We start from the raw sequence: 18,796 nt of genomic DNA, 5'->3' as shown, positions 1-18,796 counted from the left end.
CCGCGGCCGGCTCGGCGATGACGCCCGTGGCGGACGCCGCGCATGCACCGTCCGTTCCCAAATGGCGGCGGCCGGAGGCAGCGAGGCGGCGGCAGCGGCGGGCGGGAAGCGCGGCCCGCTCGGCATCCCCGAGGCGGCGTTCGTGGTGAGCGGGCCCGGCGAGCGCGGCTGGACAGCCCTGGGGCGGGGTTCCTGGGGAAGGGTCCCGGCAGTGGAGCTGGGCATCCCCGAGGCGCGTTCATGCGGTGCGGGGCCGAGGGGTGGGGGCTGCGCTCCGCCAGCCGGGCCCGGCCCCGTGAGGCGGCACCTCGGCAGACGGGCGGTACCGGGGTGAGGGCGACGGAGGCCCTGCACGGCCTCAGTCCGGGCCTTTTCCCGGGTGAGTGCCCTGTGCCATCCCGAGCCGCCCTCGTTCAGCAGTGCCGCGTTATTGCGCTGCCAGTGAGCCCCGTGTGGGGAGAGCCCTCCGCCCGCACCGGGCGGGGCGCGCCTGGCCGCTCCTGCTGCCTGGATAACGTGCCCTGCTCCGAACACCTTCCCGTGCAGCTTCCTCTCTTAATCAGGTTCTGCACTGCTGAGGAGATTCACTTTTCAGAAGCGCCTACGTGTTCTTGAAAACCAGCAAATGTGTATCTTCTGGAAAACAGGCCGAACTTGTTTATTCAGCTTTGAAAACTGATGTTCCAAGGGTTTGATGATTCTGTTGAGGGGTTGAAAAGCAGAAATGAGTGACTGATGCAGTGGCATCATCTCACAGTCATCTCTTGTCCACTTTGAGCTCGGTACACTCTTGGTACACAGTCTTGATTGCTGTTTATTTCCTTTGATCAATAACTATTGATCACAGTGGCTGTACCTAGCTGCCTTGGGGATCTTGGGAAGTGTTGGATCTCTGCCCCATCTGATACAACTGCTTTTATAGACATAAATTTGTTTGACTTGCATTTTGGTGTTTCTAGATGCAGTGCTTGTACTGCTGCTGTGTCTTATCTGGGCATAGGACCTGACCAGACAGGTGCAGTGCATTTACTTCCAGTGATCCAGTTCCTCCTTTTCCTTTAAGGTTTTTTAACAATAATTAGGATCTGATAAATCCTTACTGGGCTGGAAATACATTGCTTCTTCCAGCTAACTTCCTTCCATGCCTTATGAGAGGCCAGCAAAGATGAAAGTGAAAGGGAAGGGCCATGTCTTCAGCTGCCCTGTGAGACCTCACTGATCCTGACAGGGGAGAACCTGTGGTCTCTGCTGACTCTGCAGTCAAGGTGGCCACCCTGGCAGGAAGCAGGACACGAACAGCCTCAGCAAACACTCTAAGGGCATCTGTCACATCCCTCATGCCATGCTGGTGGCTGCCTCTGTAGCTGCTGTGTTGGTTCCATGTAGTTTCCTTTCAGTACCCGTGTCTGAAGTATTTTGTGTGCTGTATCACGTGGCTCCAGGAGTACTGGGGCTGTGCCTGAGTCCTGTGCTTCTCTTCAGTTCTTCAAAACCTTGTGGATCTTCCTAATCTCTGGATCTGAACATCTTGGAAGCTCCCTAATTCTCAGATTTGAGAGGTGCTCTGATCAAATACAGGTGTGTCTGCAGAAGAGATCCTCAATGGTGATCATAGAGTACTTGGATGTAGATGTTAAAATAGATTTTCTTTTATTCAAAACAAGCCTGCACTGAGGAATTGTAATGGTATTCTGCTCTGCAGAGTGAAAATACTGTCTTGGGGGTCTTGGGGGTAGTTTTTACTTGAGCTTTTTTTTTTATTTCAGAAAATAAGTTTCTATTTTAAAAACATGTAAAGACTTGTTGTTCTCTTTCTTGCCATTTTTCCCCCACGTGCTGCATGGGCAGTCCCACTGTGGATCTTGTCCTCAGAGATGTTTCCTGTCAGTGTCTTGGTTCAGTAGAGGCTCCTCACACGATTTATGCTCATGTCTTCTCTGAGGCAGTTGTTCTGCACACTCCTGTCCCTCTCCAGGTTCCAGGTGATGTTCAGCGCTCAGAGTAAATCGTGTTAAGAGCAGGGTTTTACTGGATAACAAACTCTCAAGACAGAAGTTTCAGCTGTGGTGGTTTTGAGCTGTTGCCCAGACATTTCCAAATGAAATGCCTTCTTTGTTGTGCCTCCTTCAGCAGGTGTGAGGCTGCAGGGCTGCAGTGGGTGTCTCTTGTCCTGTTCTCTGCACATGCCCCCAGGTGATGAAGCTCTGCAGAGTGAGTGCCTGCAGCTCTGTATTTGGGTCATCACTCAGAAGAGAACCCCAGGGACACGTGGGAATGTGCTGTCCTGCTGCACTTCAGGCTTCTGCAGAGCATTCCTGGGCCTTGGCTTGAGCTTTGCAAAATGCTGCTTTGCCAGTGAATTCTTTTCCTAAAAAGATACAGATGGGTTATGGCAGGTCCCTGCAGAAGCTGTCAGTGTTGTAATTCTGCAGTGGTGCTGTGGAACACACCACAGAGTAGGGATCCTAATGGCTTTGTCAGCCAGCTGTGCCTCAGAGCTGCTCTGGTCCAGCTTAAAGAAGTGACTGTGCCTCAGCCTTGCAGATGGGCAGGTGGGACAAGAGCCTGACCAGGCTTGCAAGCCCCAGCAGGAACACCCTGAGGGGAAATCTGAGCTCACCTGGAGCTGGGACATGATGTAGTGGAAGGAGATCACCAGTATATGGGGGATCTGGGTTTACTTCTGGATTCACTTCTCAGCATCCTTGCTTCAGGAGGATGTGGGTGGTGTCCTGTCCCTGTGCACACACAGATGGGGGCTGAGGCAGAGCTGGGTGCCAGGCAGGTGTGGGGGAGCTGCTGCCCCTGCTTTTGCTCTGCCCTAGGTGGTTTAAACAAGCACAGCTGCCTCCACAAGAGGGAGTTCCATTTCACACTGTCCTCAGGCCTCACTTTGACAACACTTTCCCAAACCTAATCCTTGTTTTCTTTGTTGAAGGCTTCTGTGGGAGCTTTATCCAGAGGCAGGAATGCTTCCCTGGCTGTGAGATAGCTCAAGGCATTTTCAGGCAGTCTGAGGTGTGGTCTCTTGGGTTTGGATCTGGACAGTGCTGCTTCTGTGTAAGAGTTCATGTTCTGCTACAGATTTCCTTAATGATAAGGAAGGCAGGGACTCCTTACCAGATTCAGTGATTTCCTAGTGAGTTTCTTTAGCCAAGAGAGTTAGGGCATCATTATGAGGAGGAGCAGCTCCATCTCTGATATCACCTTAATAACATATTACAGTCATTTTCTGGAATGGAGACACCAAGTTCAAAAGGAGGAGCTGAAGAGGCCTGTGGTAGGGCTTCCATCAGATTTTACTGAGCTGTGTAGACAAGGGCAGAATTACCTCACTGGGGGGGTGGGGTTGTCTGGAATTGTGTCTGCGTGGTGCTGAGGCCAGAAATGCATGGCCTGGCCTGATGTACCTTTCAGCAGCTGGGAACACTGGCCCCAGCAGATGAGCTGCTTCCTGGGCTTCTGAAGGAGGCACATGCCAAGGCTGACATCCTTGCTGGCTCAGGCCTTTCTTCTCTGGCAGCTTTTCCTGCCAGTCCCTGGCTCTCACTGTCAGTTGATGGTAGGACTGGCTGGAGTTGTTCTCTGGAGGTTTCTGTGGCTTCCTGCTAACTATGGAAGGAGCTTTTGAAACCAGGCTGTTCACTTCCATGCTGCCTGTCTGAGCAGGTACCTCAGTTTTCCCCCCTTTGCATCTTCCTCTGCCACAACATGCTTGAGCAGCTCATTTCCTTCATCAGTTTTATCCAAAATAGTTCAGAATCTGGTTAGCCACAGAGAAGCAGCATCCCTGCTTTACAGGTAGTAAACCCAGGTTCAGCCATGCCCCACGGACACCAACCCCTGTGAGATGTCCTTGACATCAGCCAGGACAGAAAGCACCACTAACCATGTACCCACACATGGTTATGAGGGAATCCTTGCACCTATCCTGTAGTTCCCTACAAAGAAAAATAAAAACAGGGAGGAGGAAATGAAGAGATGACTAAGAAACAAATTGCTTTTGTACTCCAGTCCAGAAAAAAGGTTTGTTTCCATTTCAAACCCCCTCCAGATGTAGCTGCAGTAAGATGATAGCATATCTGTGTCTAGGATTTCCATAAAACTCTTCTAACACTGAGGGTTTCTTTCTCCCCTTAAAGGAAGATGTAGATTCTTTTATGAAACAGCCTGGAAATGAGACAGCAGATGTAGTTCTTAAGAAGTTGGATGAGCAGTATCAGAAGTATAAATTTCTGGAACTTAATCTTGCTCAAAAGAAAAGGAGGTAAGTTGTAATTTTTGCAGATTTGGGAAATGTTTAGCACAGTTCTGTTTTTTAAATGATAAGTCTAGTGGCCCAGAAGGCCTTGGGGATGCCAGTGCCTCTGCCAGGGCTGTCAGGGAGAGCAGTGCCCTCAGCTCTGGGGAGCTTTTGCTTGAACAGTGCAGAGTCCTGTGGCTCTCACTGTCAGAATAATCCATGAACCTCAGAAAAACACCCTGGTTTTGTTTCACCCTGTATTTCTGCTGAGGTTTCCCTGTCCTCTGTGGGATTACAAATATTTGGAATGTAGTGTTTTAGTGCAGGGGGTGTGTTACTGTCACTGTTGTTGTTCCATGTGGAAGCTGAGGGGATTGCTGTGCTTCCAAAGCCAGCCAGCCTCGCTGTTGTGAGGGGCAGGTGAAGCTGGAGCTGAGCTGCCTTTACATGCCATGTCTTTCAAACCTGCTTTTGTAAGCTGGAAAAAGCTGTTAACAAGTTTTAAAATGGAGGGTGGACTGTATAATAAAAGTGATCACTTGTTTAGGAAACTTTGTGTCTCTGTAAAATAATGAATTATGACTGTTGTTAATTCACAGGCTAAAAAGTCAGATTCCTGAAATTAAACAGACATTAGAAATTTTAAAACACATGCAGAAGAAAAAGGTAAATTATTTTGAATATCTAATGAGTATGAGAAAAGCTAACTACCTTTCCACCCTAACAGAACACATTGCAAGAAATGTTTTGGAGAGCACACTTAATATGCCTTTATAAATAACAGAATTATTTTTAAAGGTATGTAGTACTTTTTGAAAGCTAGTTCAAAACCAGTTAATGTTTGTAATGCAAACTTCATTTTTAGTAGTGTATAGATTGCAGCTAAGCTTTGACTTCATCTCCATTCTTTATAGAGATTTCTGTATTGTTTTTAAATATATCTTTTAAAAATGCATTATTCTTGGAGCTCTAACTTTAGTGTTGAAGTAAAGTTATGTAGAATTCCACACAAGTTATTACTGTATCAATGGCAGAAAGCAGAAAAGTGTGCTCTTTATTCTAAGTTTTATGTCTTTAACATATTTCCAGTGAAACTAATAATTGTAAATTTTATTATTTGTTTAAGGATTCCACACATCCAATGGAAACCAGATTTTTATTGGCAGATAATCTCTACTGCAAAGCTTCAGTTCCTCCTACAGATAAAGTTTGTTTGTGGTTGGGGGTAAGTAAAATGGAACTTTCTCTGAAACTGTTTCAATAACTTATAAAAGAGAGTTTTGGTTGCTGTCTGCCCTGGTTGTAGTGGGCACGATTCTGTTGATGGGTGCATGGTGGTGCTGTGCCCTGGCAGCAGAGCACATCTAACCAGGCAACTTCAGTGTGTTAGAGAAGATTTCTTGTTCCATTCTGTTTGGTTCCTGAACAGTAAGACTGCAGAGAATTGTCTTTTTGCTGGATTGGTCTTTCCAAAACCTTGTTTGTGTTTCCCTTACCATTTCTGTCACTTTTTGGTTCAAATTAATGACATTGCCTGGCATGGAAATGTGCCAGCAAAATAACTTAGTTTGGCAAGTAGCTTCCCATCTTCTCTATGTAATTTGTATTCAGCAGCTTGCTTTCCCTTTTCATGCACCTTTGTAGGGAAAGATGGGATTTCTGTTGCTCACAAGTATCTACCAGCATTTAGAGAGGACTTTGCACTAAAGCCTGCTGGGATCAGCATTCACAACCCAGATTCCTAAGTACTTAAGCACTAAGGTTGGATCATTTTGTATTTAGAGGCTTCATTGTATGTGGAGATTAACCTGCTGATGCTTATTTTGAGACTTTTAAATCATGGATGTTCCTAAATCCCAGAGTTGGCTGCCAAACAAAACCTCTTGGTTAGGACAGAAGCACTGTGGACACATGAACCATCCAGACTAACTGGACAGTTGCTCCCAACCTTCCCCACTTCTATCATAAAAGGAAAAAAAAATTCTGATAGCTGTTACTATTAGGAGACTGTCTTCACAATTCATAAACACTGACTGTCATGGAACATCCCAGGTTTATTTTCTAACAGAACATCAGAGAAGGTTCATCTTACTGACAGTTCACACTGAAAAGCTGTAATGAAATGCCATACACAATCAATTTTATTTAGTTGTTCTTGGCCTTCTGCCTTTCTGCTGCTTGTTGCCTGCACTCTGTGTTGGGCTGTGTGTGTGTCACTGTTCCTGGGGATCTCTGTCCTCCACTTGCTTTAGAGAGCAGCTTATCCAGCTCTGGCAGCTCAGTGCAGCCTTCTGTGGGTCCTGTCAGTCACAGGCTGTGCCTCCATTCAGGGCACAGTTCTTGAAGAGGACAAAGCTTCACTGGTGCATTTTCACCTGACACTGCTCTTTTATCTCATTCTGTGGTAGCTTCTTACTGAAACAACCATGTGTGGATTAACAACCATCACCACAGCATCAGAGAGGACTTTCATACCTGTTGTATCTCTAATACTTGTAGTATCTGTTGTTACTGACAGTGCCAGCTGTTTGTCAGAGATCCACCCAGAGCCTGAGGTTTATCTTGAATCCAACAAAAACTGTTTCTAGAGTTGTGTGGCACCTGAAAGGTGCTGCTAAGAAATGTGAGGTCTCACTTTTCAAACACGGTGAGGAGGAGATGCTAATACCTGAAAGGCTGAATGTGATCCCCAGGGGAAGAAATCCCTTCTTGCTTAGCTATAGGAAGAGAGCTTAACTTTAAATCACTAGGGAGATTTATTACTCAGTTACTGAAGGGGTGGAGACCTCAAGTGGATTTGGGCATTGCCTGTCCTGAATCTTGCTTGGCCTGTCAGGACAGTCTGTTGTTAACAAGATTAGTTTTGAACAACAGCCTAAAATACATTTGGTGGGGCTTAGTCCTTACAATGCAAGATGAAAAGCTTTTATCAATCTTTCTTTTTCAGGCCAATGTGATGCTTGAATATGATATTGATGAAGCTCAGGCTCTGTTAGAGAAGAATTTGTCAACAGCCACAAAAAACCTCGATCTTCTAGAGGAAGACCTGGATTTTCTCAGAGATCAGTTCACCACTACAGAAGTCAGTATCCTTTTCATTCATGGGGGGGGAAGAGATGTGTCTGAAAGCCAACATCCAGGTAACAACCAACCTTCTGATGTGTTTTTATCTTAGACTGGCTGCCTCAAAATTCTGTAGCACCTGTGAACTTTACTGTCCTAGAAGTGTGATGGAATATTGTGTTGGCAGGTTGGTGTGTGAGAGGTGACAAAACCTGTGTGTATGTCCTCATGAAATCTGGTGCAGTGCTTGCCACCCAGACTGGCTGCAGAGTGAGCTGGAAGGTTGGGTTGATGCCCAGTGACCACCTTAAAGCCACAGGGTCACCACAGTGACCCTTCCTCTGGAGCACATGAATGTTGTTCTTTGCTGCCCATCACAGCCTTTGCAGCTGCCTCCAGCAGCACAACCCTGCTGCAGCAAGCAAGGGACTGGCTTGGGCTGTGCTCAGTGTTTGTAAAATTTCTTTATACTGTCATGAACCACCTCCTGGGTGTGTGGGGTTGTTTTTTATACTTTCTAGTTAAAAACTATTTTAATGAGTGTAGCTATTGACTAAAACATGAGATTTAGTTTAATGAAGGCACAACTGCTTGTTCTTTCAGGTTGATACTTGATATGTCTTAGTGCAGCAGGAGTTTGGGATGCCTGAAAGAGGCAAATACAGCTGATGTGGGCAGCTTGAAATCAGCAAAGAGTTAGGCAAAACTAAAATTGTGTTTCTATGCAATATCTTTTTGGAGGTTTTTTAAGTAATGATCTAAATACTGCAGTTACCAACAGTTACCAGTGTTCCTGAGAGCTGAAGCTCTGCACCAGGTCAGCCCTTTGATGAAATGGTTTCTGTACTGACTGTTGTAACTACAGGCCAGCTCTGTAAACTGCTCTTTCTCCTTTTTTAAAAATCTTTTTTTTCCTCTTTTCTGATAGCATGAGCTGTTTCCTTAATTCCACACCCTCAGATATGGCTAGAGTTTATAATTGGGACGTAAAGAGAAGAAACAAGCAAGACCCATCCAAAAACAAAGCATAGTTTTTCCAATTTTAAATGTGGTTTCAATTTCCAAGTATTTTTTATTTAAACACCCCCAAACCTCATTCAGGACTGAGTTACTTTCAGCATTTCAGTAAATGGTAAAATATATAAAAACTAATGGTGAGCACCATTTTATTTATTTGTAAACTCAAAATTTGGTTTCATGCATGCTTCATGAAATGAATTATTTGCAAAGGCACCACACAGTCCAGCAAAGGATGTAGTATTTTGATCAGACCAGTCCATCATAAATAAATTTCTACCTGAAAGCCTGTCTGAAAAGCTGAGGGGCATGTATGAAATGGAGCCTGACATGTTCACAGGCTAAAGCACTGCAGGGTTTTTCTTTCTCATCTCTGTACAGCTGATGGAGTTAACTTTGACTTGGGCTGGGAAGATGTGCAGCTGTAATGCTCTAGGAAACAACAAAAAGAGAGTGGAATCTTGGGGTTTGTTTCAGTCAGTTCATGGCAGCACCAGCCTGCAGGCATTCCTGGGTATCCATTTTGGATAAACTCGTGGTACCTCTGGGTGAGCTGGGTTAGCTCTGAGCACCTCACAGGCAGCAGTTTGTGATTGTCCCCAGAGCAGTGGGAAGGGAGTGAGCAGCTCAGGGCATGTCAGGCCTGCAGGCCTCACCCCTTGCTTTCCATACCTGTGCCCACGTTGGTTATTTCAGGGAAGGCACTGAATAGTGACCCAAGAGCCCCCAGCTTGTGAGAGCCTCCCATTTCCAGCCCTTGGCCCAGATGTGCAGTTCAGATGTCTGAACTCAGCCTGCCAGGTGGGAAACCTGGCTTGGGTCGGGATGGCTGACTGGAGCATGACCTCTGCTGGTACAGCTGGAGTATTTTCTGGTCCTTACAAAGCCTTGCGAGATTGTTGTCTCTTACCTTTGCAGTTTCTTTCTAAAATGAAATGCTCAGTGGTGATGTCAGTGGCTAATAATCACATTCTGTGACTGAGAGTACAGGTTTCACTGCAAAATAAATGCAAATGTTAACTGTTCAATCTTCATGTAAGAAACAATATACCTGTAAATTTTTTGTACTTTTATTTCATGATATTAAAATAGTAAAACTAAACAGTTGTGGCAAACAGCTGGTTTTGTGCATTTTTCTTTGTGTGAAGGTCATGAATGTGATGTGTGATCTTCTGTAATGTTTCCCTCCCTTAACTGGGCGTGGGGGAGTGAAAAATTCCATGGAAGCAGCAGACGTGAAAAGTGTGGCTGCTGGATGCTGGTGTGAATGAAAGGGGGACTGTGAGTCAGCACGTCTGAATTGGTGGCTGAAAGCAAGTGATTCACCAGCACTGTGCCTGTCACAAAGTGAGCTGCAGGGAAGGGCAGAGAGCAGGTAAACCCTGCTCAGCAGTGCCTGGGCTCATCTCTTCCTTCCCCAGGGTGATGCTGCTGTTTCAGTGGCTGTGGCTGCAGCAGAGGAACCTGGAGCCCTGCTGTGCCCTCCAACAGGTGTCTGCACAGCAGCAGGATGTGGCTGCAGGCTGCTGCTCTCCATTTTCCTTTTCTAGCATCAGCAAGGATGGAAAGGCAGCTGCACACACAGCCTGATTCCTCTCAGTTTTTTCTTCAGTTTGGATTAAGGAGATCCCAACAGGCTGTGCTCCTCCCCCCCACCCCTGGCTGGTCCAAAGGCAGCAATTGCCTTTGTTGTGCACAACAAAATGACCAGTTAAGCATTTTTGCACAGCAAAAGCAGAACCGAGCAAAATCAGCTGTGTGCCACTGGCAGGGAGCTGCTGCCTCGTGTCAGAGGGGACAGGGTGACAGCTTGGAGCTGAAATGGCTCCTGGGTTCAAAGGGCTCTGTTCCTGGGCAATGGGAGGTGGCTGTGGCCATCATAACTCGGGGTTTGGTGTTTGTGTATTTGATCTGAGGTAAATAAAAACCCCCAGAACTCCCAGATGAGTTCCATGGCTAATCCTTGCCTGGGCCTGCTCTGCCCTTTGCTGCTGCCACCAGACCTGCAGAGGCCTCCTGGAGGGGCCAAGGCTGTGGTGGGTGCAACTGCTGGGAGCAGGGGTGGTGTTCTCCCAGAGGAGCTGGCCTGGCTTTTCTCAGCAAGGAGAGGACAGGCTCTGCAGAGTGAGGCAGTGCCTGGAATGGTGGATCCAGCCCTGGCTGGAATACAGAGCAGGGACAGGGAGCAGGGAACACTAAGAGAGAATAGACAGGGGGAAAGGGAAAAAATAAAACAACCAAAGTTTCTTTACAAGTTTTGAATTTCACATTATCACGTAGTAACCATTTTGCTAAATACAAGCATATTTTCAGTCACATACAGACAGCTAAATACAGCATTATTTTCACATTTCGTTACAGTGCATAACAAAGCGAGGACAGTGTAAAGTATGCTTTTATTCTGGAGGTTCTGAGCAAGTTCAGTTTAACATGCAGATTGTTTTTAACATGTGGTAGACACCACAGAAAGTTAGCTTTTGCTTTTTTTTTTCTCTTTTTGTCCTAGAGTATAAGAGCTCCTGACCTTTAGCCTGTGAGAGGTATCACCTTCTGATTTCTCAAAGTCCCTCTAAGTCAAAGCATTAAAACCAGTTGTTAGAAAAGAATTCTTAGCATATCCAATAAGTTCTTCATCTTAGAAAAAACATTCCAAATTTTGTACAGATGAATCTACATTTCCTATATTTTAATAAGCTGTCTAGAAAATGCAAGGAATTAGAAAAAGATGTAGATAATGATTTCTCTATCATTTAATATAACAATTTATTAACTCTAAATAGTTAAGACCATGTACATTTTCTTCTGTACTGTTCCTCTTTATAATTACAACACTTCTGTATTTAAATTGCAGATTTACTCTGAAGGCCAGAATGCACTTTCTGGCTTAGGCTTTCTGGAATTTCTCCCTGGGAGCAGTAATGGGGAATGTCCAAAACCCATTAAATAAAATATTGTCTGTCTCATGAAAAGTGATCTTTCCCCTCTGGCCAGGCTCTCACACAGGGAATTACGGAATTTGACTATTGCTAAAATGTCTGATCCAACTCCTCACTGCCCCTCATGTCACACTCTGGCTCTGTGCCCTTGGGGGCTCAGCCAGACACCCCCAGACACAGCCAGTGTCCAGCTGGCCCCTGAAAAGCTGAAGCAGCTGCTAGGTGGACTTTCCATCCAGGGAACAAAGAAACTGACCCTTTGGTACTGTCTGTCCCTGCCTTTGGGCAATGCAACTGACTGAGCTGCTCTGAGCAAACCCCTCACTCTGCCCTGGCATCTGCCCAGTTCAGGGGTGCTCCCTGCACCCACCTTTGCTCACCCAGAAACAGATTTTGTCAAGGGCACACTTTTCTTTCCATTTTAATCTTCAGGGCACCCAGCCACAAGTGCCTGGCACTCAGTGCCCTTCAGCAGGAGCTGTTGGATGCCCTCACAGCCTATTCCAAGCTCACCAAGGAGCACCAGGCACTGCCACCCCCTCCTGGCATTTGCTCCCTGTGCCCTCCCAGCAGGTGCAGCTCTGCTGCTCCCCTGCAGAGCCCAGGAACTGAAATTGTTCCTAGAACACCAAAAGCAAAAGTGTTCAGGGTTTGGGTTGCTGGTCTGGGCTTGCTGTGGGTTTGGGTTTTTTACAGCTTCAATGTGGAAACCACAGGTTTTTTCTTAATACAGAGCTGCCCATGTGCTGCTGCAAACTGTGAGAACAGGTTCAGAAGGAGAAACAGTCTGAATTCAACAGCAATTAACACCTGTATTTCTGTAGATTAAAAAGCTGGAACAAATATTTTCTTTTTCTCTACTCAGAGGCCAAAAATAAACACTAGATGCTTCCTGTGGCTTTTACCTAATCCCCCATCCTGCCCATTGCAGTATAAAGCTTTCAAACACAAGTTAAAAAAGTCACTATAGTTTTGTTTGCTCACTTTCAATAGGCTCAAGTTCCCTAATTTGCTACAGAAGCACAGTCACCCCATTGCACTTCAAAAGCTTGGGTTAAAATTTGGCAGAAGCAAAGCTTTTAAGTGGTGAATGGCATTCCCAGAAAACATCCACCTACATACAGCTTTTGTGATGTGGCTGCCATCCCATGATGGCCAGCCTGAGATGGATCCACTCTTGTTGAACTAAAACATGGAGAAAAACAAATTTTACTCATGAGTGTGTCTTGAGGCTTTCCTTCCCACCTGCTCAGACACTCCTGCTGTGTGTTCCACCTTCCCAGTGCCAGTTCTCTTCCACAGAGGCCAAGACAGAAAATGACACTTTAACAGCAGAAAGTACTGATGGAAGCTGTTGCTTTCAATGCTATTTAACTTCTTTAAGAGCTAATCTCACCTTTTAGGATGTCTGATGCACCTGAGTTAAGCTTTTCAAGTTTTTTATTTTGTTGGGTTTCTTTTTTCCCTCCTTCCTTTCCATTCCTCCTTGTGACCTGGCTGGCAAGGTCAGCACAGTGCTGTTACTGAGTCAGAAATGGTGTGTCCCACCTGGCTCCAGTGTTAACACATAACACCTGAGGACATGGTTCTCTCTTTATGCTCTTGATCACTTAATTCTGCTGGAAAGCCTGAACTTGGGGTACTTTCAAGGTACTCACCCAGGTACTAAATGAGTAAAAATTGCATTGAATAATCTCTACTGCAGCAAGAGTTGCCACTTAGAGTCTTGGTTCAGCACAGCAAGAAAAACACTGTTAAGGGAGGAATAATTTAAACTTTAATTACCAATTAAATAAGTACTGTTTTCCTCTTTAAACCCCACAAAATATTCTTTGCTATCGAACTAGGCTCAAGAACATAAGAAAGAAAACTCAGAAGTGTGCATACCATGTCAGTAAACTTCTCCTGTGGAACTGACCTTATGAGGAAATGGTACCTGTGCTGCCTTTAGACCTTCCTGGAAAGAAATAGCTGACACAAACCAAAACATCCTCCTGCTTTCTCTCTGTCTGCCTGTTTGTCATACGACTGAGTATCCATCCTGTGGCTCCAAAAGCCAGCAGGGAGCTATGGGTTTACTTAAAAGAGAACATGTACAGTACCCTGGCATGTACCAGCCCATTCAGCTCTGCATACCCTCTCCTGTCTTGTGCAGCCCCTCATTTCTGCTTCCTGTCTCCTTACAACATCCACATGCACCCTCACTCACTCTCCTTCAGGTTTGTAGCCCCCAGTTCTGAAAGGTTATTTGGAACAGAACATTTCTTTCCAGGGTCTGTCCTGGTGTCCAAAACAACGTGGGAGGCTGTTCACAGCAGGAGCGTGGCTCTCCCCTCTGTCACACTGAGTTCACTTAGTAAAGAACGTTTGGTTAGTAGAGTCCATCACCACGGCCTCCCTAGAGGAGCTCAGCACAAGCACCTTCTATCTGATTTCACCACTTCTTCTGAGGAGTGCACTACGTTCGGGACAAAGCCGCTCTTTACCCCTTCCCATCCCTCCTGGATGGAAATGTCCCCCCTTTTCACCAGCTCATAGATGTCCCGGGTCAGGTCGGTGAAGGCCTTCTCCACGTTGATGGCGTCGCGGGCCGAGGTCTCGATGTACCTCATGCCGTAGGCCGCAGCCAGTTTCTCCGCCTCGTGCCGCGTCACCTGCCGCTGCGTGTCCAGGTCACACTTGTGCCCCACCAGCACAAACACGATCTGGTAGGGCTGCACGTGCACCTTGGTCTCCTCCAGCCACTCGTGCACGTTCTGGAAAGATCTGCGGTTTGTGATGTCAAAGAGGAGCAGCCCTCCCACCGAGTTCCTGTAGTAGGCTCTGGTGATGGACCTGCAAGCCAAGGAGCCACAGCAGAGTTAGCTCACAGCTCTCTGAACACATGTCCTCTAAGAAAGCAGCATTACCACCCTGCAAGTACAGGGCAAGAGAAGGCCATTCAGGCAACGCCTTAGAACTTCCAGCTTGTGCTCTGTAGAGTTTGTCATTTAAAAGGAAAAGTTATTTTGGCTTAAAGATTTCACACTTGGGTAACTGCCCCACTGATTATGGCTCTCTTCAAAATCCCCCCCACTATTTTATCCTCTCACATATTTCTGTTTGTCTCTGGCTGTTGAGTCCCACCCCCACCATATCAGCTCTCTGGACACCTCATCTAACCCACAGGTTTAGAAGCACTGTGACAAATTAGAGGATTCAGCTGGAACCAAACACCCCTCTCTGACAGCCACATAAAAGCAGGAGGTCAGAGATCTGGAAAAGCTGACCATGGGGTTGTAGCTCTCCTCCATATACCCAGAGCCCTGGGATAGAGACATCCACCCATCCCTACAGCTTCCTCCTCTACACAACTGGATGAAAGTGACATTGCAGTGACAGGGCACTGTTAGTGGCACTGACTGAGAAACAGCAAAATAATACAAGAGCTTCCAAGGAGAACCTGCACTAACACTGGTCATTTTCCTGCCAAATACTGACAGTAAATAGTCACCAAAAGGACCCAGGAACTGCAGGCTGGAAAATGAATACACCTCCCACAGCTCTTCCGAGCCAGGCCAGCCCAAGGCAGCCAGAAGCAGCACAGGAAATCAGCAAACTCAGGGCAAAGGAGCAAAGCTGAGACCGTGGGGATAAAGCGGAGCTACAGTTCAGTGACTGCTACACAAGGGGAAACCAAGAAGCTGATGAACAGTGGTGTTTCTGCAAGTCATGGATTTGCTCTAAATCCAGAAGCAACAATCAATTTCAGTCCCTGGAGGAATTCACACTCAGGCCTGAACTTTCCTTGCTGGAGTAATACAAGCACTGCTGCATTTTTACCTTAGGACAGTCTTTTTTTTGGCTATGCAAGACTGTTGTTAGGTGACATTTGATCCTGTTGTGTGTATACCTGTCAAAATTGCCCCAAGAAAGGATGAACTAGAGTTTTCAAGAATTGTTTTATCGATAAACATAGTGATGGGTGAAAATTCACAGACAAAACTGAAGAAAGCCAGAAGCAGAGGAAAAAACATAGTTGGCAATGTTTGGATAATTTCTCCTCTCCAACTGTTTGGCTTAGGGACAATAGTCATTCTGCACATTTGGCACTGAGGGAATTAGATCTGCCTTTTGCTATCTGGCCAGCTGCAAACAGACATTGGCACTTTGAATTCACCCCCACACTGTCACAGACATTTCTGCTTCTCCCTTGTGTTCTCTGCCATCAGCCCCGGCTCCTCCTGCCAGCAACAACAATGCCCCAGGTACTTCTGAAAGACATGATGGGATCTAAGCTGAATGCTGCTTCAAGGTAAAATCAGGTGAAGGTCTCAGTGCCTTTTCTTAAAGCCTTTTCCACAACTATTTCCTCACCAATCTGCAGGAGGCAAAGCCTATTGCCTTCATGCTGTACATCCCTCCCCAGTTCCCTTCCCTCCCCCTGCCACACACACACTGATGCAGGGCAGAGCAGGGACTTGCAGCCACTTTGGCCAAGTTTTAACACACAGACAATGTCTGGGAACTGTCCCTTGCTCATGGTGGGACTCCTGCAGCCAGGGCCTGCTTGTTTGAGTGTTCCCCTTTGAGCCAAGGCAGAGCTGCTGGCTGGGAGGAAACAGCTCTTCTGTAGGTGGTGGGACACAGCTCCAGGGAGAGAGGGCTGACAGGCTTTTGCTTTTGCTAGCATTACACAACATCACGTTTCTGACAAGGGAACAGCAGTATCTGAGCAACGAGGGATGGGCAAAACCTGCTGGATCTGGCAAGAATTGGACCCTGCTCTTCTCCAGCTCCAAAGCAGCCTCAACACTGCCCCAGGCAGCATGTGCTGGGGCCGGGTCTGGCAAAAGAGAGTGGCACATGTTTAACTGCAATTTAAGCCTTGACTGCGCAGAAATTGCTACTAATTTATGGAGAGTGAAAGAGCTCACAACAGGGGGTCAGGAAGAGCAAAACTGTAACACAGCTGCTGCTCAGAGAATGCCAAGGTGTTTGCAAAATAACTACAGTGGTTTGGTCCTCGTGGGGCAGCTGTGAAACTATGTAAATCAGACGGGAAATGCTCAAATCTGAAAACGGGGAGCTCATTCTTACAGATTCCCCTCTTCAAAAACCCCCTGAGCTTGACAAATGACAAAAAAAGTTTCAGGTTTCTGGGGAGCACCTGCTCCATTGTGGTCCTTGCCTACGACAAGTGCAAGGGGCTTTGGCTTATTCCAGTAACAGCTAATTCTTGTCTCTGGCCAAGAAATATTCCTTGTAGGAGGAGCCCAGGAGTTGTCTTCATGGGGCACAATTTATCACACAGGGCTCAGAGCAATTTGAAATGGATAAACACAAACTAGATTTTACCTCATTTTTTTTTCCCACATTTCAGAGGGCACCATAAAGGCCCCTGGCTTTGCTCCAGCTTTTCACATTGAGAATTTAAGCCTGCACTTTGGCAAGGGCATTTCAAAGTTGCACAGTGGGGTTTTTTACTGTCACTGACCACTCCTGCCCCTTGCACCCTTCCTGCCTTTTCAGGATGCTGCCCTGGGCAGCAGTGCAGCTGTCCTTGCTCTGAAGGTCACCAGCTCACCATGCTGACACCCCCAGTGCAGGGCTGGGTCAGCCCAGCACCGAGGGCCAGCAGCCTCAGGGCCCTGGAGCTCCTGATGTGCAAAGGAAAAGAAATTGGAGCCATCTGAGAGCTCTTGCTCCTCACAACAACGGCAGAACAGGGCACAGCTCTCAGGTGTGTTTTCTAGAGACCTCAGCCAGAGAGCCAAAGCTGGGAGCTGATGCAACTGCAAGCTAAAGCACCTCCTCTCTCAGCAGAATAAAGCAGCAGCTCCTTGCCTGCAAGGCATCAAGGCAGCAGAGGAAAATCCTGTCAGTGGATAACTACTGCACATCCTGGGCCAGATGCCAGTGCCACAGATGCGAGGGAAGGTGCTGAGAGGGGTGGGGTAGGGGAGTTTTCATCTGAATGAAACCAAAACATTCCTCAGGCGAGTCATTACTGCACAGACTAGAAGCTCTGTGATGCTGCACAGAGATGTGGAGCACAGGAAGTGATCCCAAGGGAGCAGGATGGAGGAGCGGATCAGCGTTAAAGGCACATGAAAAACACAGACAAGCAAACAGGAGGCCAGGAGCTGCGGGTACACTCACACACCCTCAAAATGAACACTGTGAAAATGAGCCCCTCTTTGGCCAGGAGCTGCGGGTACACTACACACCCTCAAAATGAGCACTGTGAAAATGAGCCCCTCTTTGGCTGGGGCTGAGCCTGCTCCAGCCAGGGCTGCTGTTTTTCCCACACAGTTCTGTGGGAAACTTGGCACGGTCCCCCAAGCTGCCTTTATTCTACTTCATCCAGACTTGGTTACTGTTGCTTAAGCTCCCAGATTGTCTGTGCCCATGCAGTGCTGGCACTCTCCAGAAAGCACCTGGCATCCTGCACAGCCACAGCCAAAGGTTTGTCCCGACCTTTCTCTGTCCTACGGAGGAGAGCTGAGCTCTGCTGTCGCAGCAGAGCACCCAAATGCATTTTCCACTGCGTTCCGTAGTGTTCGCCTGGGAAACATCCCGGCCCTGCCTCCGCACCGGGGGAAGCAGGGATGCAGGCGCTCTGCTCTCCCTGCCAGCAGCATCCGCCGATGCAAGGACAGCTCCGGGCTGGCAAAGCGCGGACCCAGCGCTGCCTCGGGCCTCGTATCCCCCGCAGCGGCAGCGGGGCCGCCCCTCGGTATCCGCACACCTGCACATCCGCACACCTGCACATCCGCACACCTGCACATCCCGCACACCTGCACATCCGCACACCTGCACATCCCGCAAACTTGCACATCCCGCACCCCTGCCTGCGGCCATCCGGGGCGGACACGGGTCCCAGGGATGGGGGGAAGGATGCGGAGGGGAATGGGGGGCACAAAAGGTGCCAATTTGACTCTTCTTTGTCTGGTTTCCACACGCCTCACCCGGCCCGCATCCCCCGGCCCCGCGGGTCTCACCGGAACCGCTCCTGCCCGGCCGTGTCCCAGATCTGCAGCTTGATCCTCTTGCCAGGCTCGATCTCCACCAGCCTGGAGAAGAAATCCACGCCCACGGTGGGGTCGGAGATCTGGGCGAAGCGGCCCTCGGTGAAGCGGCGGATGAGGCAGGACTTGCCCACGGTGGAGTCGCCGATGACGATGAGGCGGAACTGGTACAGCCAGATCGCCTCCATGCTGCCGCCGGCCCTCAGCGCCCGCCCGCCGCGCCGCCCATGCCCGGCCCGGGCCCGGGGCCGGCCGCGGCCGCGCCGCTCAGGCGGGGCCCATGGCGGGACCTGCGCGGCTGCCGAGGGCCCGTCACCACCGCCGCATCCCGCCGGGCCCCGCCGAGCTCGCCGAGCCCCCGCCGCCTCCGCGCTGCGCCCTACGCGGGCCCGGGGGGGCCGGAGCCGCCGAACCGGCGCTGGAGCCCGGCCCGAGTCCCTGCCCGCAGCCGCGGAACCGCCGAGCCCCGCGCTCCCCGCCCGAGCCGAGCCGGGATGCGGGATGGGTGATGGGGATGCGGGATGGGA

The 18,796-nt window shown here is 48.3% G+C and overlaps 2 protein-coding genes across 4 annotated transcripts in view; one reads left to right on the top strand and one right to left on the bottom strand.

Annotated features, from left to right (window-relative positions):
* Positions 1–9,429, top strand: part of VBP1 (VHL binding protein 1) — a 39,333-nt gene extending 29,904 nt beyond the window's left edge. Inside the window, exons 1-6 of one of the 3 annotated variants that reach the window (XM_058814052.1) lie at positions 21–145; positions 4,143–4,267; positions 4,843–4,909; positions 5,370–5,468; positions 7,191–7,329; positions 8,267–9,429. In XM_058814052.1, coding sequence (XP_058670035.1) covers positions 62–145; positions 4,143–4,267; positions 4,843–4,909; positions 5,370–5,468; positions 7,191–7,329; positions 8,267–8,337 — 585 coding nt within the window. In that variant the 5' untranslated portion in view covers positions 21–61 and the 3' untranslated portion in view covers positions 8,338–9,429. Of the gene's footprint in view, positions 1–20; positions 146–3,402; positions 4,027–4,142; positions 4,268–4,842; positions 4,910–5,369; positions 5,469–7,190; positions 7,330–8,266 lie in introns of those variants that run through there. The other 2 variants (XM_058814054.1, XM_058814055.1) reach the window with 2 other exon arrangements.
* A 1,210-nt stretch (positions 9,430–10,639) lies between these two features.
* Positions 10,640–18,466, bottom strand: RAB39B (RAB39B, member RAS oncogene family). Its single transcript, XM_058813982.1, has 2 exons — positions 18,243–18,466; positions 10,640–14,094 (listed from the first exon to the last, which is right to left on the bottom strand). Exons 1-2 carry the CDS (start codon positions 18,455–18,457, stop codon positions 13,668–13,670), a joined length of 642 nt encoding a protein of 213 aa, XP_058669965.1. The 5' UTR covers positions 18,458–18,466; the 3' UTR covers positions 10,640–13,667.
* Between the last annotated feature and the right edge of the window lie 330 nt (positions 18,467–18,796).

This window comes from Ammospiza caudacuta, chromosome 14 (assembly GCF_027887145.1).
Source record: "Ammospiza caudacuta isolate bAmmCau1 chromosome 14, bAmmCau1.pri, whole genome shotgun sequence".
In the NCBI taxonomy this organism is placed as follows: domain Eukaryota; kingdom Metazoa; phylum Chordata; class Aves; order Passeriformes; family Passerellidae; genus Ammospiza; species Ammospiza caudacuta.
The sequence above is the reverse complement of the archived record's forward strand: the minus strand, read 5'-3'. Positions and strand labels throughout refer to the sequence as shown.

Coding starts and splice junctions, on each gene's coding strand:
- RAB39B (XM_058813982.1), bottom strand. CDS start 18,457: ATGGAGGCGATCTGGCTGTACCAGTTCCGCCTCATCGTCATCGGCGAC. Junction 14,095..18,242: donor GCCGGGCAGGAGCGGTTCCG/GTGAGACCCGCG, acceptor CTTGGCTTGCAG/GTCCATCACCAGAGCCTACT.